The sequence below is a fragment of the Pseudopipra pipra genome, chromosome 8, assembly GCF_036250125.1.
Source record: "Pseudopipra pipra isolate bDixPip1 chromosome 8, bDixPip1.hap1, whole genome shotgun sequence".
Taxonomy (NCBI): Eukaryota; Metazoa; Chordata; class Aves; order Passeriformes; family Pipridae; genus Pseudopipra; species Pseudopipra pipra.
In genome coordinates this window covers 16,945,262-16,968,131 of record NC_087556.1, presented here as the reverse complement: position 1 = coordinate 16,968,131, position 22,870 = coordinate 16,945,262, and the positions used below count along the sequence as shown (strand labels likewise).

Here is a 22,870-nt window from a genome sequence, read left to right as displayed (position 1 = left end):
TAGCTTTCTGACTCAAAGTGGTAGATTTATTTTATTTTCAAAATAGTGGGAGTTATTGTACTAAAAGAGATAATATTGTACAAAGTCTTAAGTATTTGTTAATAATTTCATACCTCTTGTTAAAGTAGAAGAGGTCTCATGATCTATCTGGGTAAATCTTCCATGAGCTAATGGATCTTAATTTGGTGTGGGTGAAGTAACAAAAGGATACTTTAAAACCTTTTCATATCCAATCTGTGGGAAGCTTCTGCATGTGGAAGAGTAGATTTATGAAAACAATCATGTAATTGCTTTAATGGTTCCTTTTTAAATGTCCTTTTTTGTTGCCTACTTGAGGATAGCCAAAATGGCTTGAAGGCTTCATCAGTGTCCATTCCTCCATTTGCTTGGTTTGCCTTTGCTTTCAGCCAGCTCATTAATAAATCTTTAACTGTGCTTTAATTTTTTGCAGACGATGTAATGCAGACTACTTACTGTGAAGTTGACTTGGACAAAGGAAGAAGAGATGCATTTGTGTATGCTATCAAAAATCACTATTGGTACCAGATGTATATTGATGACTTGCCAATATGGGGTGAGTGATATTATGTATAAATAACTGGATTACACCTACCTGAGTACTGTACTAGTGGGTTTCGTGGAGTCATTTAATGACTAAGCTTTGTTACAAGAACATAAAACATACATGTAAACCAAGTTCACAAGAATGTAAAACCAAATAACACAGCCTAGAGAAGAGGAGACTGAGGTCAGACCTCCTTGTGGTCTTCAGCATCCTCATGAGGGGCAGCGGAGGGGCGGGTGCTGATCTCTTCACTCTCATGACCAGTGACAGGACTCAAGGAAGTGGCATGGAACTGAGTCAGGGGAGGGAGTCAGGTTAGGTTGGGTATCAGGAAAAAGGTTTTCACCCAGATGGTGGTTGAGCACTGGAACAGGCTCCTCAGGGAAGTGGTCACAGCACCAAGCCTGACAAGAGTTCATAAAGCATTTGGACAGTGCTCTCAGGCACACGGTGTGATTCATGGATCATACTGTGCAGGGCCAGGAGTTGGACTCAATGATCCTGATGAGTCCCTTCCAACTCAGCATATTCTATGATTCTTTGAAATAAATTGAGGGATTTTTGCATTGAAAGACCAGTAGAATGGCTTATACTAATGAATTACAAAAACAATGAAAAGCTGTTTTGTTTCTTGAGCACTGATTTAATAATAGCAAGTTCTTAGGGTTAAATTCTTTAAAATGTTTGAGTGTTAATTAGATAAGCTACATGTAAGGTCCATGTTATTGTGTTCATGAATAGCAACTGCCATAAAACTATTTCAGAGTTTAAACTTTATTTTGCTGCTGCTTTTCTTTACTGCTAACACAAGAACTATTTGGTTTACTTTCATGGTAGTTTAGTGGCTTTTAACAGTTTTGCTTGTGTAGTTTGTGTTTACATGAAGGAGTTTTATTTTACTTGGTTTTTTACAATTCTTAAAATTACTTGTGCTGAGTATTATTAATCTGGGCTTAGAAGTACTTGTGTCTTGAATAAAAATGTGTGTATCCTTAATGCCATTGTCTCCTAAGGTCTCTGTGTTTTGTTACTCCTTTGTAACTTGTAATCATATTCCTAGTAAAGAGTGCTCTGCAGATTGCACTTTGCATTGATAGCAGTCAGACTCCCCAAGCCCTAATCTCCCAGTTGTAGGTATAAACTGAAAGGAAATGAAAAATGTATTGTTAAGGTAAGGTTTTTGTTGCCTGTGATCAATGAAAGACGTAAACCTGCCCAAAATAAACAAAATCCTGCAACACCTACAAAAATATGGTTCAAGTTGTGTGAGAAAAGTTCTTTGATAGGTGGTATGAATAATGCTACCCATCATTCATTCATTCTGACAAAGGGGACTTTTTTTTTTAGCTCTTATAATTTTAATTGGTTCTAGAAGGTATCTGTCTAATGAACAAATGAACATGAGCCCCAGACGGAAACATTAGCATTTTATTGATTTATTTATTTATTATTTATCTGGTAGTGAGGAAGGTTCTTTTTTGGTTGGTTGGTTGGTTTTTATTTATCGGTTTGGTTTTGTTGTTGGATTTTTTGTTGCTTGACAAGAGAAGTACTTTTATATTGATTTTATTCATTTCAGCTGATTTACTTATTTTGTATAACAGGTCTGTGGCAGGGCTTGGAGTAGACCTGAATTGCTGTACGTGGCCTTTACTGAACTGCTTGTGTAATTGCTGGTAGGCTTTTTAAAAGCATGCATGAGTGACAGTTGTTGCTGCAATATTTTTTAGGGTTTTGACTTTTCAGCAAAAGATCAGTGAATGATTTTTCTAGGCTAGTGGCAGACATGTAGGCTTTGGATTGCCAAAGGATGATGGATGCTAAGCTAAATTCTTTGGAGTCCTGTGTGGCTTTCTTTTTTAGGATTGATTTTTCTGGTCATGTTTTATCACCTCAAATGTCAAAGAACAAACCTACTTACTAAATCTTCTATACATTGACTGAATTTTATGCTCTCAGCTAAAAAATCTGTTTTCCTGTGATTCCAGTGTTTTTGATGTTTTTCAGTAGTATGCTTTGTATGCCCAAGAACTCAGCTAACAAACGTAGAATCTGGGTATCATCTTTGTAAGATATCAAGAGGTTGGTTTTGGTAGTTGTTGGGAAGGAGGACCTCAAGCTGTGGCATGTAATAGATTGACTGCAGCATCATAAGTATTGGTAATATTATGCAAGGATGCAATTTGATATCAGGTGTGAAAGCAAGCAGTGCTGACAATTTTGGTCTGTCTGTGAGGGTTAGGTAGAACTAGCAGAACTAGCAGATTGGTCAATCAATATTAGCCAGTTTCTTATTCAGAAAAATTGTTCAGTTCTTGATGGGGGGCTGAGAAAGAAGTGGATGCACCTGAACTGATCAGAAGTGTTTATCTGCAAGTCTGAATGACTCTTTTGGATCTTTGTGTTCCAAGTACAGTTTAGAAAACTGTGAGTATGGCTTATCTGCAATAATTGTGGCACTGAGACTTGCTGCTCATTGCACAGTTTTTTTGTAAATATTTCTGCTATGAATGTGGCATGAGTGATACTGTACATGTGGCTGTGCCATTTTGCTGCTCTTTTTGAGTGTGTTGGATAGACCTGCCTAGTGGCTCATAAAGTGGTGGCAGATACTAAAGAAAAATATCTTTTGCTAAGTGCATTCAGATAAAATGATTCCATTTTATGTTTTTTCCTGAATTGCTGTCCCACAGTGGAGAGACAAGGCTTGACTGTTTCTAGACATTCCCTAAGTATATGAGGCACTGTGTTAGTTCACTCCTTCAGGGAGTGATTGATCAGAATGTCCTTTTAGGTAATTTAGAGGTCTATGTTGCCATGGTTTTGGATAATACTGTGGGCCCAGATGGTATGCCAGGTGCTGGGCTGTATGGCATAGGTACAAACTGGCACGTGTGCCGTGTGGATGGCATATACAAGGCAATCCTGACAGATGAGTATGAGTAAAAAACATGACAGAAAAACACCACCTTGCAAATTAAAAAACACAGGTGATGCACAAGTGCCATTCCTTCATATACCTGCTGCTTTGTGATAGCCTGTTCTATATCCTTCACCTACTTGTTCTCCCATTCCCCCCACCTTTGTACATCTTGAGTGCTGCTTTTACTGTGAGTTTCCATCTTGTACATCTTGTATGTGATCTTTGGTATGATGGTCTTGATATCAAAGGTGACACTTGTAGCCTGTGAACTTGGTGACTGCTAGACTTTTTTTTTCTCTGCAGCATGGTACAGTCTCTGGAATTTTTCTGTAGTAGATGAGACATTTTGCATTAGCTTACTGAAAATGAAGAACGTAATCACAGAATGGTTTGAGTTGGATAGGACCGTAAAGATCATCTAGTTTCAACCCCCCTGCCATAGGCAGGGACACCTTTCACTAAATCAGGTTGCTCAGAGCTCCATCCAACCTGACCTTGAACACTTCCAGGGGTTGGGCATCCACAACTTCCCTGGGTGATTTGTTCCAGTGCCTCACCACCCTCACAGGAAAGAATTTCTTACAAATACAAATTCTTGGCAAGCAGTGGAAACTTGCGTGCAAATGAGAGCAAAAAGCACGTGTTGGGGAGTCAGCTAAAGAGGATTACAGAGTGAAAGTAAAATTTTTAAGAGGAAGAAAAAAAAGTTAAGAGGTAGATGGGAGATTGGAAATTATAGAGGTCTTGGCTAAGTTGTCTTCAGGGATATTGAATCTGTATTTAGCTAGTTGTTTATCTGGTAAGAATTGCAAATAAAGGTAGAGGAACTGTTGTTGCATCTTCTGCAGTGTTTGTAGCTGCATGCTTTGTCGTTTAATGCCATTACAAAATTCTTGGAGAGACCTGTGGATTGACGATAATCCAGGTATTAGAGTGGAAAAGAAGAGCATAATATCTTCTGTGTTTCCTTTAGTTATGTTGCATTTTTTAGCTGGCAAAACTTTCATAATGCATATTTTTAAAAAATAAATGCACAATATCTGAAAACATACCTGTAATAGATGCTTACACTTGTTTCCTATGCAGGGATTGTTGGAGAAGCAGATGAAAATGGAGAAGATTATTACCTTTGGACTTACAAAAAACTTGAAATTGGTTACAATGGAAATAGAATTGTAGATGTCAATCTGACGAGTGAAGGAAAGGTGAAATTGGTACCAAACACAAAAATCCAGATGTCATATTCAGTAAGTAATTTGGTGATGCACCTGTGATAAGAAATTCTGCATGGTGAAATAGCTCAGAAATAGGTACTTCTATACTTACAGTATGTACTGCTACATTGGGCTATATTAGAGGAAGATACATCTTCACTCCTTCAAATATTTTGTTTAATTGCTGAAAAACCTTGGTAGATTTATTAATAACAAATATAAAATTATGATTTTTGAAGCACTCCAAACACGCTGAAGCTTCTGTTATCTGCAGAATATGTTTTGGTGGGAAAGGAAGGTGTCCCAAAAGGTAGGGAGACTAGAAGTATAGAGGACCCTCAAGTAGATACACATTTTCTTCATGTCTGGACCTCTGACATTTGCATCATAGAGTTGAACTGGATTCTGAGCTAGGGCAAAACCCCACTGTAAGCCTTTATGCTTTGCAAGCCATTACTATCAAAGCTTATTTTCTTTTTGCAATTCCAGTAGAAATTTCTTATTTATATAACCTTAATAATGAGGTTATAAGGTTTTTTTCTGAAGCTCTCTTCTATTATATTGAATTGCTGTCATAAAAGGTAATGAATAAACAACATTTGCTGATTGAGATAACAATTTTTCATTTTTCCTCCTTATTTAGTTGACGTTACTTAAATCTGTAATGATTCACTTGTCATGTTCACCACATTTGTATACTGAAACTAGTTCTTAATGCATTGCTTTTCTACATTGTGTTAGCAGCAGATGTCAGCATAAGATTTTATTTCAGAGGATATTCTTGCTGCTATTACATTAGTCTTGTGCTGAGTAGGCTGTATAGTTTGAAGTGCAGATAATTAGGTTTTGTATGTGCTTTTTAGAATTACATTTACACTATAGTAGAAATTCAATAGTAGAAATTCTGAAATTGCTATTTCAAATTCCACCAGCATTGTGAAGTCCATTTGCTCTGAATTTTAAGTTGGACAGCACTGAGTAGCTACCAGTAATGAAAATAACATTAGATGTTCTCTTAAAATACTTTTTAGTGTACAAAGCTCAAGACTTACCTATCCAGTTCTGTTGGCACCACTGGGCAATTGCTGGGCTGGTCTGTGTGTGCTGTTTAATTCACAGATTGTCTCTGGTGGATTTGTTCTAAGCAGTGCTTCATAGTGACAGATGCTCTAATGAGAAATGTATCTGCTTAACAAAATGTTGAAAGCTATTAATGTTTTGAGCTACTAATCTTGAATAAGTTTGTAATTTGAACTGAAGAACATTCATATCAAACCTCAAAGTGAGTAGTACTCAAGTGTTCAGGTTTTTAGTCTGTCTCAGGATGGTGGTGAGCGATTGGGTTATTTAATCTACATTTAATCTACTTTTTTCTATACTCAGTAAGAGAACATGTGTTGGAAAGGATAGTTGCTTCTCATGTGTTTTAAAAAGATAGGCACAAGGGGGCTGCATTTGTTTCAATATCACTGAAAATCCTGATATTTTTAAATTTTGGCATACTTTTGAAAAAAATTATAGGATAAGCTTGTTTTAATTTTTAATGCAGTTTCAGAAATAAAATAAATCTTGCAAAAATTCTCAAAAATACTTTGTGCTACTGTATTAGCACCATATATTTAATTAATACAATTAAATTTTCCAAATTCAAAGGAGTCCTCTATGCAGCTTGTGGAGTAAATGATAGCAGATATCCTGTTCCCCTGTGATAGTATGTCCATAAACACATACTTTTCCAGCTGGTTACAGTTATTTATTGGCAGTTGAAGTGTCTAGATTGCAGAATCCTGTGGTCTTACAGGTTTTGGGCTGCAGCTTTTAGTTTTGTAAGCTTTTAAAATTTTGATGTCTGTCTGTTAGGGTCCAGCTTGATCTCTTTTATCCAGTTCCTTTCCAGCGGGCTTGTATCTCAGTTCATGCCCTTTTTTTCCTATTGGCATCTGTTTTAAATCTTTTGTTATATTGTCTCATTTCCCACACTTCTGCTAGACTGCATCTTTTTCCTTAGGCACTGTACTCAGAGAATTTAGGTACAGGTGATTTCACTGAATACCAGTCTCAGTTCATGGTAGCCAAACAGAGTTCAGTTGCCTTTGGGGGAGCAGAAGCACATGGTGTTGTTATTGCTCAATGAACACTGGAGATGTTCTCCACAAGCCTTGCTTCATAAAATGCAGCACATGGAAATGTTGAGAAAAGGCAATGTGCTGCCAGCAAAAAAAAAAAACCCAACAAACTGAAAAAAAAATGAAGTGCTTTCTAGCATGTCATTCTTGAACATATTTAAACATGCTTTCTTTCTTTAACCTTTGTTCTGAAATCTTGAGGAAATTTGGGAGGATTTTTCAAAGGTTTTACAAGTATCTCCTGTGGGGAAAAAACATCATCTTTGAACTATTCATTTTACAAAACTGAAAAATAAGAACATTTGGTGGATTTGGGGGTTTGTGCCTTCAGTATGAATATCTTCATGGGCTCCTTCTATAATCATGAAAAAGCTTTGTTGTATTTGACAACAAGTTTGCATCTTTGGTTAGCCTCACAGACACGGTGAGAACTGAGGCAGTGCAAGACTGATTCTTCCTTGTTTTTACACATAAGCATATATGAGAATAGATCCATGAGGAAAGGTGGCTGATGTTCATTCCATGTATGACCTGTAGATGCCAGTCTTTAAGAGCATCATTCCATTGGTTTTGCCAAAACCTGAATTCATATTGAAAAAAACATCTGAAGTGGGTGGTTTTTAATATGCCTTCTGGGTTTCAGCATGTGAATATAGATGAACACACTATAATTAGCTTTTAAAATGTAAACTTTTCTCTCTCTAGGTGAAATGGAAGAAATCAGATGTGAAGTTCGAAGACCGATTTGACAAATATCTTGACCCATCTTTCTTTCAGCACAGAGTATGTATTGTTCTAAGAAACCTTACAAAATAACCCTTTGAAATGGTTGCTTTAGTTCAGAAGATGTCATGGAATTTTTGGATGACACCTTTGGTTTTTCAGATGTCCCAGGTGTTCTGGGGCAATGAAACAGGGGGATCTAGGTCTAGTTTTTAAGTGGCAGTGTTGTTGCTAAAAAAAAGGATGGTTCCAGTCTTTTAGAGTGCTTCAGTAAGTATGCAGGCAAGCTTCAGACTTGCAGAATATACATGGCAGTTCAAGAAGATATATGCACATGATGAGAAGCAATGAAGCTTCAGGGAAACTGTGCAACCGTGTAGGCTGAATAACTGCAGTTGGCCCTAGGTATGCTTCTTTCTGAAGTAAATGCAAAGCAAAATGCAAAGCAAAAGGCATTAGCCTAAAGCATTTGGTGGTATCAGTTGTGATAGTTTAAATCTGGGGTTGTAGTCTCCTTAAGGGTAATACAGTGAGCTGTGCAACTTTCTGAAAGTAGAGATTTCGCATTCTGTTTGGAGCCCAGTGAAAACCAGAAGTTATGCTTATCAGAGGAAAAATAATACTGCTGCACATTTTGATCCTGTGCAAAGCAATAGTTCCTTTGACTTTTTGGCTGTGAGCATCTCTTTTGATACTTAAACTTCTTCTCCAGGAAGGCAGCAGTACATCATGTTGCCTTGTGTTTACCAAGGGAGCATGCACAGCCAGTTGTTCAAAATTAGCTGCTGCTTAGCTAAGCTGTGATAACTTTGTCATGGGCAAGGCTGGCTCCTGAAAAGCTTCATGTGCCAGTTTTTGAGTGACTTTCTGAAAAATGTAGTCTTACTTACAGTATGGTTTATTGTTACTTAGCTGGTGCTGACAAGCTGTCCTGCTAGGCAATGATTTATCCTTATTGGAACAATTTGAAACACATTTACAGTTCTAAACCTTAAGGGTGTGTTTTCTTTTTGTAGATTCACTGGTTTTCAATTTTCAATTCTTTTATGATGGTGATCTTTCTGGTTGGCTTAGTGTCTATGATATTAATGAGAACTTTGCGAAAAGATTATGCAAGATACAGCAAGGAGGAAGAAATGGATGATATGGTAAGATCTGTGTTCATGTTTTAAAAACTTTTTTTTTAAGGCTTGTTGTTTTCTTGTCATACATTCATTGTGTTAGGAGCTCTGAATGGCTTTCCTCAGTTGGACAGAAAACTGCCTTTTGTGTGTCTTGAAAGTGTTGCTGGTTTTCTTTATAACATGCTCCTAGGTTGCAACCCAAAATTCTTCCATAGTCACTGTGTTAATGTTCATATCCAGCTTTAGGTTAAATGAAGTCCATTCTGATTTGGTAGTGTAAGCCTGCTTATACTCCTAAATACTTCAGAGGATTTAGGGACAGGGAGGGATTCTGATAGATTTTACTGCATCGTACATTCCAGTAGTCATTTTTTGTTGTCTTCCATAAGCATCTGAAAAGTAAACTTTTCTCCTGGGTTTGATGCATTCAGAAGAGAAGACACACTTGCACTTGGAGTTGCTTTAATAAATCAGACCTTTTGTTTATATCTAGCTCGTGTGTTTGTCATTAATTGTCATGACTAGACTTAAAATTTGTTGTTGTTGTTCCCAGGACAGAGATCTAGGTGATGAGTATGGGTGGAAGCAGGTCCATGGAGATGTGTTTAGACCATCCAGTCATCCTCTAATATTTTCATCGCTTATTGGTTCTGGCTGTCAAATTTTTGCTGTGTCTCTTATAGTCATTGTTGTTGCAATGATAGAAGATTTATACACAGAGTAAGTATAATTGTGTCATGTCTTCCATATATAAATGTTTAAATGAACAAAATAATTACAGAAATTCAGTTCTAACTGGCCTGAAAAAAGTGTTTGAGAGTCTTTAGTCATTCTCTGTAGATCAGATGTGATATTAAGAAGTGATCTTTTAATTTGTAATGAAACTTTGTCCTACTGTTATCACATGAGTTGGTCTGCTTTGATTTTCTCTTTTAATGGTTACTTTTTGCATGATTTATTATGAAAGTAGTTTGTTGTTCTGCAGAGTCAGATGTAGACGATATGGGAAATAAATGTTAAAAGGTACATATTTCATCCCTGGTTTCATCCAGATGGACAAGATATTACTATATTTCTTACCCTATATTCCCTACCATGTCCTGTAAAGGCTGAAGTAAGAGTGTATTCTGTTGTGAATAGTCCTGTTTGCTACTGACAATGCATTAAGTCAGTCTTATCCACAAGTCTTCTCAGGAATGGAGAGGTACTTTCTGAAGCTCTTTTGAACACAGTGTTGATGTAAAACCTCCTCCGGCAATAGGTGGGCTGTGGTCCTGACTGGAGAGAATTCATTTAAAACAAACAAATAGTACTCAAGTTTAAATTTAACACACTACTTGCAATTCACCTGTTTTCTTCTTTGCCTTTTATCTGTTAGAGATTTTTGGGTTACTCATTTGTGTTTTGGTTTGCTTGGGGTTTTTTTTTCTGGTTGGTTATTTTCTTACAAGTGCTTTGTTTTAAGCAATGACTAAACTTTCAAATCTCTGTTCTTCTTGAATTTCACCTGTAACTATTGATTTTAACAAGTTGTAATACTTCTAATGTGCCACTAGAGAGAACTCTTGTTTTTGAATTTAGCTGCCTTTTAATGGTGCATGTAAAAAGCCACTCTGTAGTTACCAGCATCTTGGCATATTTCCATTTTTCGTATGGTGTTATTCCCCTCCTTGTGCCCCATGGTTATATTTCTGTATAGGTGTACATACACACTTCTAATTGTGCAGCATATCAGCCCTTCAGAGGAAATTAAACCATTTTAGAATGTTTGTGCACTGTAGGGAAGCTGTAAGTTAGTAATGGCAATTGTGGAATGTGTCAGAACAGTAATTTTAAAAAAGATATGTGCACTTAGTCTTTTATTGTGATAGGCCTTTCTATCACTTTCAAAGTGAATTTAATTCTGGTCAGATGTAATGGAACAATTTGACCAAATCTAGTGCAGACAATTTATATATTTAGGAAAATAGCGATGTGAGTGAAGAAGGCTGTAAACCAGAATTTCAAGAATGGTTGCCTGTCACTGTTCTTCAAGTCTGTTAAACTCCTAGCCATCATGCAGCTGATGCCAACTAAAAGTCTCACAGTGAAATTTGGTCATGTCAGTTATTAATTTATTAATACCGGTTTGTGTTTTGAGAAGCATTTTCATTAGAGTATTTGAAATGTGAGTAAGCTCAGAAATAAGAAATTTTGAGATAATTTCAGATTAACAACTCTGGTCTTTTTACTGGTAGCCTGGTTTTACATGTGCCACTTCAGGCTGTACCTGGTCTTTGGAGTTTTGCATGTTTCTAAATTGTGTTAAGTTAGGAGAAGATTTTAAGAAGCAAATGTTAGTAAAGCAATCTTCAGTGTGTGTGACCATCAGATATATTTGCTTTGGTCGTGCAGTCATGGAAGCCTAAGTGCTAAAGATTTCTTCTTTGAGTACAGCAAGCATCCAGTAGTGGTGCCTCAAAAACCAAAATGGCAGTAGACTAGAATCTCTCAGAACAACTACTTTGAAGAAAGTACAGCAAGCTGTCTGAAAACCTACTGCTATTTGCTGTTGAATAATAGCAGAGGGATGTGGGGAAACAACTCTATTTTAATTAATAACATTTATATCTTGCTATTCTTAGACATGAATTTAAAAAATGTATTTAGAAATGGCTTTTGTGATTTAAAATTATTACCTTTGGCTGTAAAATTTCAGAAAAATTATGCCAGAATGAGTACTCCAACATTTAATGAGGCGATAATTTAAAAATTACTAAGTTCTTCTGATTGCACTACTCAATGCTGATGTGTGACTTCATTATAGTATTTATAGTTTCTAAATCTAATTTTCTGCAAGATGAACACTTTCTGTCTTAAAAGTTAATTTCTGAGGGCTGGCAGAAACATTATTCACAGTCTTAGTATATTTTTTTAATACTGGCCTTTTCACATTTTATTTGCAGTTGAATCTTAGGCTTAATGTTTGTCATGTAAATAGTTATTTATACACAAAGTATACACATCCAAATGTCAGAATATTTTTATCAGAGGGGAAATGTTTGTACTCCAGTGAAAATAAATGCATGTTAGAAAAGAATGTAGTATGTCAAAACTCTTTTTCCCACGTTTAATTTGGGTTGGACAAAAGCTTTGGATACAAACAGTTCTCATTCTTATGCAGATTTCCCAATTTAAGCACTGTTAAATTTTTGTATTACATAAAAATATTAAATAACTGCTTCTGCTAAAAATACATGCCTTGCAGTATTTTTTTTTGCTCTAATCATGTTTGGTTTTATATGCCATTTACCAAAAAAATCCCTTCTCGTAGGAGAGGATCAATGCTTAGCACAGCTATATTTGTTTATGCTGCGACATCGCCAGTGAATGGATATTTTGGAGGAAGCCTTTATGCTAGACAAGGAGGTAAATTGTTTTCATGTTTCAGCATTTTCATTGTATTGTTAAATGGAGAAGTTATTATTTTCTGATTTGCGCCAATATAGAAGTGTCCTCATGGAGTTAGGTCATTCAGATGGAATCCATTAAATTCTGAATAAAAAACCATTTTGAGTATTTCTAACTTTCATATTATCTACTCAGTATTGGCTGCACTTTCTAAAGAGGTAACTGAAGTCTTAGGTTAATTTAAAAGTAATAAGAGCTGAAAAACTGTTAACAGTTGTGACTTATGAATTGCTTGTTATACTCTTGTATATAATTGTTTGGCTCAAGACAGCCAGAGTTTAATAGCCTCCCCTTTTCTGTTACACGCTGTTAAACAGCTCATGTCATCTTCTCCAGATGACTCCTACACGGTTCTCTTCTGTAGGTACTAGGGGGTTATGTGAGGCTACGAAAAGGATGAGTATAGATTATTTACTATTATTACCATTAATTGGGGATGGGAAAAACTGTTTATTTTAAAGAAGGTTATTCTGCTTTCCACTATGTACTAGACTTTATACTTTGCAAATCAAAATGAGCATCAGTAGAGAGCAGAAGCCAAATAAAATCGACATAGCAGATATGGGCAGGCTGTCGTTAAATGCTCCCCACTGTGCCTCTGAGCTATGACCAGTTAGATCCTTGCAGTCCACTAGCTTCATCCATTCCCTATGCTGCAATAAAAGAATAATCAATATCTATTACCTTTTAGAGTACTTTAGAAAAAATAATTGTGGGAAGTTCGCAAAAGAAAATTTATATCTTTTTAACCTGATGTACTTGTTAGTATTCAGTCTTGGCTGTACTCTTGAGTTTGGAGGCTAGATGTTTCTTTTCATGTGGCTTGTTTATAAACCTAGCAATGTGTACAAAAACAGATCTAGGCAGATAAGGGTTGCTGGTCTGAAATGTACCATACTGTATAGTTGAGCCAGATTTGCCTGGTTTTTTTACAGATCAAACATATCAAGCCGTGAAATGCTGATTATGTTGGCTCATGGTGAAAAATATATATGATGGTCTTGAAAAAAAAAACCAAACCTGTATTTTGATTGTTTTTATTTACTGCATATTAATATTATGGTGTATTAAATTTAATTATAGACAGTATTTAAGAGCATAAAAAGAAAGTGCAAATTTTTAAGGCATTGCCCAAGAGGGTTTCTTTGAGCTCCTTAGGGAGCTCTAAACTTAGTAATAACTGCTAACAAGTGTCGCTGTTCCCTTGATGCTTGGGGTTTTGAAATCACTTTCTTTCTACCTTTTCTGCTGTTGAAGATGTCAAAAGTTCAATTCTGCTGTGTGCTAAATGCTGTGGCAGTTTGCTGTATACCAGGGATAGCCAGTTCCTTAATGCATCCTGAATGTGTGGAAGCAGTTTATTTGGGTCAAGACAACGCGGAGCAGGTGCCGCCAGGAAGCAGCTGTAGCGCCGAGTTGTCCTGGGAGCAGTGCTGAGCTCTCCTGTGCTCTCGGAGTGTGAGCAGGCTCTGCACAGGGCCAGTTCTGCTGTCTCTGTCTCTACTAATCTGCAGCCTACATACACACTTAGGTTTCATACCCCAGCTCCTTTGGCCAGCTTAGTCAGCATATGCTGTTCTTCAGCTGCAACGTTCTCACGCTGTATCGCTCTTCCTATCTGTTCACCTGGCCTACTAATTGATTAATGTGCTGCATCTTGTGGGTGACCGGGAGTCAGATGAAACTGTTAGTTCACTCTTGGCTCTTGTGTTGATGTAGTATGTTGATATTTATTTCTTTCACCTTTTTGTGGGAGAAGTAGTCTAGCATCTAAATCCTGGAGAACTTGCTAATACATTTTTAAACAAAACATGCTGTGTGTCACCAGTCTCATTGGAATGTCCCCTCTTACAGGAAGGCGATGGATAAAGCAGATGTTCATCGGAGCCTTCCTCATTCCAGCAATGGTGTGTGGAACTGCCTTCTTCATTAACTTCATTGCCATCTATTATCATGCTTCAAGAGCTATACCATTTGGAACCATGGTGAGTCATTTTATTGGAGAATTTAATCACCACTGTAGAGACAGAAAACTACAGGGTTTTTTTAATCTAAATACAATTATGAGTCATAGCTTTAGCTTCCTAGTTAGAAATTTATTGTAGGAGGGGTTTAAGGTGCTTCAAGTATAATTCATTTTAATCACAATAGTAACAGCTGCTGGATGCCAAACCCAGTCTTCTCTCTGCTTAAAATGATACTTCTGCTTTGTGTTCAAGCTTAGCATTTTAAAAACGTGGGAAGTTAACAACTTGAATTTTCTTCTGGATGGCCAGTGCAAACTGGTTATAATCTAAAATGAAATACAAAAGGATTCCAAATGAAAGCTACTTCCAAGTCATAGCAAGCAAGCAGAAAAATAAAAATAAATTATCAGGCAACAATATGAGATAAGACATTCTGAGGAGATCTGTCTTTACGAAAATGACTTGCTGTTCTCACTTTGTGTAGTGTTATTTAATATCCAGTTATGGTCTTGTGTCTCTAAATTTACCCAATCACTTGAAAAACTATGCTGGTTGGATTACTTTTTCATTTAATTACTTTTTCATGATGGCTGTCTTTAATTCTTGTGTCTTTTGTCAGGATTTTGTTTGTTGTGTTGACCCTTTCAAGCAACCTCAAATAATCCTGTGAATACAATGTAGGAAATAATCACTTGCCACTTCAGCAGAATTTCTGTTTGGTCTTGCAAGGGGTATTATTTTAGAGCAGAAATTTTTTTGAAATATGCATCATAAAATTGCTTTTTCTAGTTTTGTGCAGTACTACTGTTAACTTATAAGAATATCTTCATACAGGGAGTCTTGTTTTCTTTTCAATGTCTGTAGCAAATCTTGGAATGTAACATTTTTTATAGCTTTCTTCTTTGCATATCAGTTTTTGTGATATGTTACGTTGTTCAGACCATTCAGAGATTTTTGAGTGGCTTTGGATTTCTTCTTAGTTTAAATCTACCACAAAATGAAGCTTAGTATCACAAGTTCTATCTTATTGATTGTATTATTTGGGATATAATTGAATTCAGTACGTGACTGAAAATATTTCTTAAGAACACATTTTTAATGAATGAATGTGACAGACATTATAACTGATAATAAGAAGATAGACAATTCTCAGTTTCAGGGAAAGACTTTCAAAAATTTTTTACTGATGGAAGAGTCATTAGATGTACGTTGCTGAATCTAGTCATCTCCTTATTAACAGTATTTTCAATGCATGCCTAAGTATCAACTTTTTACATTGAATTCATTGTTACAAAATCAAATATAATATATATAATTATTATTATATGTTATATACATATAACATTTACAAAACTAAATATAATATAAAGCTAAATGTGTTTATAAACTCTTCACCTTTTTTTTTCTGGTTTTCTTCTTCAAGAAATTAGACTAACATTCTATCTTTGAATATGTTTGTATTAGTTGGTCAGTGCCCCAAAGCAATACTGTATTGTTTTTTCTTTCTTACACTAGCAGCCATGTACAATACTGTCATAAAAGTTTACAGCCCTGATCTTTGATATGTGCGAAGAGGCTCTGTTTTACTGCTGAGCAAGCCGTTATGGTATCCCATTTCTCACTTGTATTCCCATTTGGAGGCCAGGAATGCTGAGGGAAGGGAATTCCACCTGTGCTGAAGTTTTTCTTGTGAATTTGTTCAACTGATTTGTATTTTGAGATCATGGGAACGTGCAAGCAAAAGCAAATGGATATATAAATCTTCAGGGGTCACTTAACCAGAATGTTAGGACTCCATACACAGTGATTTTAACGTTCACAAGGTTTTATGAGAGTGTTTGAATCATTGTGACTGTGGCAATAAAACTAGAGCAGAGTTAGCGGGCGAGCAGGTTATGAATCGGAAACTTCATCAGAATGAGCAACGCTCTAATGACTTCAAATCAACAAGCTGGTTTGTAGAAGGAAATAGAAATTGCTTGCAATTACCGTGTTATGCTTTAGGTTGAAGTCCCCAGGAAGCCCTCTGGCTTTATGGATAAGATACCTTTGTAGCTTTCCACCTTTGTTTTCAATGTAAAGAAGTGTCCAGAATTGTATAATGCAAGCTTGCTGCTGCTGATTTCTTGGGGAAATAAAACCTCTGTCATCTAAATGTACTACAATACAGAAGTTACTTCCTTTACCCTGGCATGTCTTGAAACCACTCTCCTTGATTTAAATTGCTGACAAGATTTGTCCCCTTTTCTCGACTACTGTAAACCTGGAAAAAGCACAAACTGAGTTGCTGAAAAAAGTTCCCTAACTAAAAGGATGCTGAGGCCATTCTTGAATGTGTCATCCTGTGCTTTGCCCATTTGGCATTGCCACTTCCTAGTGAACCTAGGGAGCCTCTATGACTTAATTCCTCCCTCCAGATAGATTTTTCTATGGAATCTAGGCAAGGACAGCTGATAGTATCAAAGCCAAGACATCCAAGTTAACACCTAGTTGCTGCATCCTGGTATCCACTCTTCTACACTTTGTCTTGAAATGCTCAAATTGATTGGGCTCTTCAGGACCCTCATGCATCTCACCGACCTTGTACTCTGTTTTGAATGTCAGAGCTTGTACAACTCATTCCTGATGTCTGGAATCTCCTCAAAGATGTGGCAGGACCTGCGAAGATCTCAAGCTTCTTTCTGAATTCAGTCTCCACTCTTGGGACTCTGCCCTTAACCCTTTTGGAAATATGTACAAGCTGTCTTACCTACAGTGACAGACCTTCTGCAGTGAAATACACCACGAGCCTGAACAAAGGCTTAATCTCTTCCCTGGGATATCTTTCAGCTGGCCTTTCCTTCAGAATGCAGTCTAGAATGTGATAGATTTTATTCAAATATGAGAGCTTTTTAAAACTTTTTACTTTAAAGCTTTTCACTCCCTAGGCATATAAAGGAGATATAAAAATCTCTGCTTTTTTCACTCGTCCCTTCACCTTTATAGAAATGCAGTGGGTACTGTTCAATTATTCATCCTTTTGGAGCCCAAATTTAATTTTTTATGTGTATTTTGTTTATTATATCCTGTTACTGGTGAACATCAAGTTCTGAAGTTGTTGTACACCTTGACTTACCTTCTGTTGATGTTTGTCAGTCTTTTCAATGTATTTATTAATCATCTTTCTATTTTGTTGTGTTTGAATTATATGTAAAAAGTGGAACATGGAACATTTAAGAAGAATTTTAAATAATGGCATATGAAGTGACTTTTCCATATATGTTTGAGGAGCATGGTAGTAGTTCTGTGCAGCAATACTAAGTAATGAAGAATTTCTACTGAGTACAGCATGACTGAATTTGAAGGGGTCATCTTAATTCGGGCATTTCATAAGTTGTGACTGCTTACGTTGTTCTGTGTGCAATACATAATTTAAAGATTTCCATTAAGCCTGCTATGACTAATGTAGTATTCTGACTGCAGAATCTGTGCAGCTTCTATTAACTGTTTAAGATGTACTGGTTTTGTTTTGTTTGAGCAGTAGGTTCCTTTGTGACTAACATTTCCAGTGTGCATTTTTAATGGTTTAATTAAACAAGGTAAAGCACGTTGAATTTCTCTTGGGATTGAGAGACCCTGTTTGCATCTTTTATACCTTGTTTCGAAAAGAAGAAAGTGTTTCCTCCAATAGATAGCTTAATGCAGGCTGCAGTTTTCCCTGACAGGTTCGAGTTGATAGGAGTATTGACTGCCACTGAAAAAAAGAGGACCCGATAGTGCCAAAGATTTTCATTCCTTGAGCCAGATAAGGAAATACACCTGGCTAAAAATAGAAAAAAATCCTGTTACATACATTCAGCAGGGTGCTTCCTCAAATTGCTTGGAAGTGACTGTGGTACCCTTGGTCAAAACCCTTAGTTTTGCTGAAAATAGACACAGCTTAATGCTTCTGCCTACATTTTTAACAGTTCAATTTATTACCCAGAGCAGCACCCTAGATTAACAACTTACTTGTAATAAATTTAATACCACTTTATTTTGAAGCCTTCTATTCTTTTCTTGTTGCTGTAAGATGATATGTATTTTGGCCAGATGATATACTGGAAACTGTTGCACTAAACAAATTCAGTAACCTTTATATGGGAGAGAGTCTCATGACTGAGAGTGCTGTTTTGGTAGCTGACAGGAAAGATCAAGCTGCTGCCTTGACAGTTAATTTTTATTGCTTTTCTTCCCTGTGCATTAAGCAGTCAAGGCACCATAGCCTGCCAGTAGCTGTTTAATATTAGATATGCTCATAAAAATTTTAATTATCACCTTTGAATGAAGCTTAATCTACAGTTGTCAGAAAATATGAAACACATGGCACTAGGACATAAATTATATCCCTCCTGACAATGTTTCCTTTCAAATATGGAAAACCGAGTTCTGCACATTTAGTCAAGGACAGTAGAATATTCTTTTTCCATCAAAACAAAACAAAAAGGAGTTAAAATGCAGGCTTGGTGAGGTTGACAGTCTTTTCTATGGCAACTAAAACCTGCAAACTAAATCAGGGGTTTGTGTATAAATGAGATATTTTGTACAACAAAAATGCAACAGTCAAAATGGAATAAGTATTTTTTAATGTACTGTCTTGGTACAGAAACCCATGTAATTGGTCTTGAGTGATATGGCTTATAGAGAACCTGTGCTTGTTTGCTTTATGAAAAAACAGCTTTGTAGATGTAGTATATTTGCCTCTTTGCATAATTTGTGTTTTATGAATTGGTAGTTAAAGTGGTTCTTTGAGTTTCTCTTGGCTGATGTTACAGTAGTACTTCTCTTAAAAGGCTCACAAAGACCTAACTTTCTTATCTCTGCCTGTCACACAACAGCTATTATTAGGGTTTGGGTTTTTTAGTGTGTTACTGGTGACCTCTGCAGGAGGGTAGGGCAGGTATGTGTCTTGATCCTGCCTTCATTTCTTCTTACCATTTCTGATGGTGAAATGGAGGCCAGTAAGTGCCTGGACTGCTTTTCCTGTTGTACTCTTGCTCTCAAAAATCTTGTAGGCAGAAATCTCATAATTTCATCATTAAGATACTTGTGTACCCCAGTGCCCTGTGTTTGCTTCAGTTTGGATTTAAACTCTGTAGGTTTAGATACTGCCCAGCCTGCATCATCACTGTCCTTACCATCCCTGGCAACAGGGACTACCTGCTTAGTTTGGGGGGGGCACTGTCTTCGCCTTAGATCTGAAATTAAGAGGAACGTGCCTGAAAAGATCAAACAGCCAACTATCTCCAGTCATCTCTCACATCCAGGGAAGACTGTTACTGCCAAGAGTGAAGAAAGTCATTTCACCAGTTATCAATCTGAGCAGGTAGACTACCTGTGATTCAGACAGCAAGAAAGAAGATGCTACCGAATTCAGCATGGTGTGTACAACCAGGACCAGTTGTGTTGGTCAACCTAGTAAGACCAGCAAGTTGCTGTCAGAAGGGTGGGCTTATCTCAGAAGACAAAACATTCACATCTTTATCATTTTGGACAGCTTATCAGAGGCAGGTGGGAGTAGAAGGCATTCCTCAGTCTGTGCTATGACCTGTCCTTGCTTGCTCGATTGGGTTTCCTTTGCACTGCAAAATCATCTCAGATAACTTTATACTCCTAAATGGCTCCATGAAAAAAAGGAAAAGAATGTGCTTCACTTTCCACTGTCCTCAGAACATAGCATAGCACTGACAGACGGCAGTTCACTGTTTAACAAAACGGGGACTTTATCTAATGCTGCTTACTGGGTCTCACTGAAGATGCCATCTGGTCTGTCTGAGATCAGTTCATTTTTCAGCTGATGGTTAGTATAATGTAAGATGCTACATCAGTATCAGTCATGCTTTGACTGATCTGATAATGAAATCACAAGCACTCAGATTTTCTGACAGATGCCAATTGTAAGTGCACTGGGGACTGCTTGACTGTATTTACTGAAGCCATTATTTAAGGAACCTTGGTCTGTCTCAGCTTGTTTTATGCAGATAAACACTTTAGATTTCAAAGCTGCTGCGTAGTCAGTTTTCTGGATAACACAACAGCCAAGCCCTGCTGGATCAAGCTGGGTCTTCTCCTTGCCCACCTGATTTGAAACCATTCAACTCTGCAGTGCATGTCACTAGAATGAGATGCTACTGATAGCCTTTTTTTCATCTAGGAGTTTGCCAGCTAATCAGTAATTAGGCCTGGATGTTCCTTGCTTGGGTCCTTGTCCAGGGTTATATTCTTTCTACCTATATTCCCTATAAGACATGCTTTACCGGATGGACAAATACAAGCTACTAAGTGTTGTTCCAGGTGATTTCAGAATCCAAGGCTGTTCCCAGACAGTTTCTTTATGCAATAAGGCAGTGGATTCACTTTCTACCACTGTTCCCAGACAGGGGAAATTTCCGAGATCAAGAAATTAAGCTACAGTCATCTTGATAGATGCAAAAGACAGTTGGGGCTGGATGAGCAGTACAGATGCCCTTTCATGCTGCCTGGGTCTGAGCTTTTTGCCTCAGCCAGGTATGAAACCTACCTGCTAGAACACCACAGAGCACCATGGGCAGGGGCCACTTGACACACCAAAGGGCCTTGCTGCAGGAAGCAGAGCACACTTTTCTTGAAAATGGAAATGGTTTCAATATATTCAGATCAGAAATTCTTGAACCCTATCCAGACCTTAATTTTTGAACATCTCTTCTACCCACTGCACTTCAAACAAGCTGGGAATTTTTGGTGAGGATTTTAATAAAGGTAGCACTCAAGATGATGTTGTTTGATGTTTCCGATACTTTTTGACATTTTTCTCTGAAAATTCTCATCTGCTCATTCATTTAAACTGAGTAGTTTTCAAGGGCAGAACCTGCATCCATTAATGGAGCAAGTTGTATACTTCTGCTGTAATTTATTCTTGGGCAACCTCAGTGTCCTATCTAAGGCATTATGCTTGCTTACCTGTGGTTTGTTTTGAGTAATGGAAGATAAATGGGAGCTACTAAATATGAATTAATTGTGTAAAAACTGCTTTATTATTATATTATTTATACTGCAAGTGTAAGTACTACTTAGCTTCTCCTTATTTACCATTGAAGCTTCATATTTTAGTGGCTCATGATGTAATTCTTTAATAACCTTTCCTCAAAGATATACAGAGCAGTCTGGAAAGTGCTTCTGCTTGTTGACCACCAGTTTGGTGTTCCCCTTCTGTGAAGTATGAAGGCTTGCTCCATCCAGCCCCAGGCAATGTTTTACATTCCCCTCTGACCTAATGATATACAAGTCATTAACAGAGGAATAATCCACTGACTTTAGTCAAATGTTGCCTTAAACTTGTGTGATTCACCTAATGCTGAGTTTGTATTGAGCTAATGTAGTTCTTGCTTTTCAGCTGCTTGCAGTAGACTTCTGTAGGTATAACACACATGAACAGCTTTTATTTATCCTTGGAATAACTGCTTCTTAAGCAAGTCAGTGTGTGACTCTTAAACCTGTCCATTGTTTTGCATTAATGTGCTGCCATGGTTTGCATTCTGATGGAGTGCAAGATGAATACAGCTTCTTTCTCAGGAGGCACCAGGGTGTACACAGAGCCTCAGGCAACAGTGCCATTAAAAGGCAGTATTTTCATATGTTTGCATAGAAAAGGTCACAGGGTCAGCATTCAGAACTGTGGTTATTGCGTTATGTGCAACTGTTCTGTCTTTAATTATCAATATCAAAAAGTTACTGAACTGTCTAATGCTAATTCATTTTGTGCTAAAGAGTTAAGAGTAGTGAATGTCTTGGTAAACACTTGAAATTTTCCGGTTTTGGAAGATAAACTATGTTGCCTTCAAGGAATAGCAAAAATAGAGCTATATAAGTATAGTAGCAAAAAAAAGATGATTCATGGTAAATTTTTAGGGAGGTTGTTCCACTGGAAAGAGCTGGAACACTGGCTTGACTTTGCTGCATTGTGCATAAACTTGGTTTCTCCATGTAAGTAGGGCCATTGTGCTTCTAAATAGTGTAATCTTTGCATACCAGTGGTCACTGTTTACTAGTTCAGTCTACGTTCTTAATAACCTAGTCAGTGCATAGTGGAAAAAATTGAACCCAAAATTTTGATTGGTGACATTCTGACATGGCTTTGCAGTTCTTGTTTGGGTCTTTTTGAGACTGGATTAAAAGTTTTGCACCTAACAGTTGTAATCTTGTATGCAACTGCCTAGCTGCTAGATGTTAATTCCCAGGGATAGCACTCTGCAAAAGCGTAAGAGACACTGATGACATTTTCTGTTATGAAGTACCATGAAGATTTCCTTTTATTTCCTGTACAGTGTATTGAGTATAATGATTAGATGGAAACAGTAAAACAGTATGTAATGGTTCTATTCTCTCAACTGATTCATGAAAATATGCTTAATAATGTTTATTAGAAAGTTTCTCAGGAAAAATATGCTTCCATTTGATAAACTAGGTATATGTTGACTAATGCTTCATAGTAGGAGTATAAGTCTACAGCAATAACTACTAAGGACTAATATTGGTTGGTTATCTTCTTTTGTTGTCTTATATGTGTTTTTTCAAATTACAACTTCAGTTGTTTTGCTTACAGGTGGCAGTGTGCTGTATTTGTTTCTTCGTCATCCTTCCACTGAACCTGGTTGGTACGATTCTTGGCCGAAATCTGTCAGGACAGCCTAATTTTCCATGTCGTGTCAATGCAGTGCCTCGTCCCATACCAGAGAAGAAATGGTAAAGATGAGCATGAATGTTAACTAGAATTAATCACTT

The 22,870-nt window shown here is 37.0% G+C and overlaps 1 protein-coding gene across 2 annotated transcripts in view; it reads left to right on the top strand.

The window, feature by feature from the left end:
• TM9SF3 (transmembrane 9 superfamily member 3) overlaps positions 1-22,870 on the top strand; it is a 44,176-nt gene that overhangs the window by 12,957 nt on the left and 8,349 nt on the right. For both annotated transcript variants that reach the window (XM_064662709.1, XM_064662708.1), the window contains exons 3-10: positions 452-574; positions 4,575-4,735; positions 7,534-7,611; positions 8,568-8,699; positions 9,229-9,395; positions 11,989-12,083; positions 13,980-14,110; positions 22,692-22,831. In XM_064662709.1, coding sequence (XP_064518779.1) covers positions 452-574; positions 4,575-4,735; positions 7,534-7,611; positions 8,568-8,699; positions 9,229-9,395; positions 11,989-12,083; positions 13,980-14,110; positions 22,692-22,831 — 1,027 coding nt within the window. The remainder of the gene's footprint in view (positions 1-451; positions 575-4,574; positions 4,736-7,533; positions 7,612-8,567; positions 8,700-9,228; positions 9,396-11,988; positions 12,084-13,979; positions 14,111-22,691; positions 22,832-22,870) is intronic.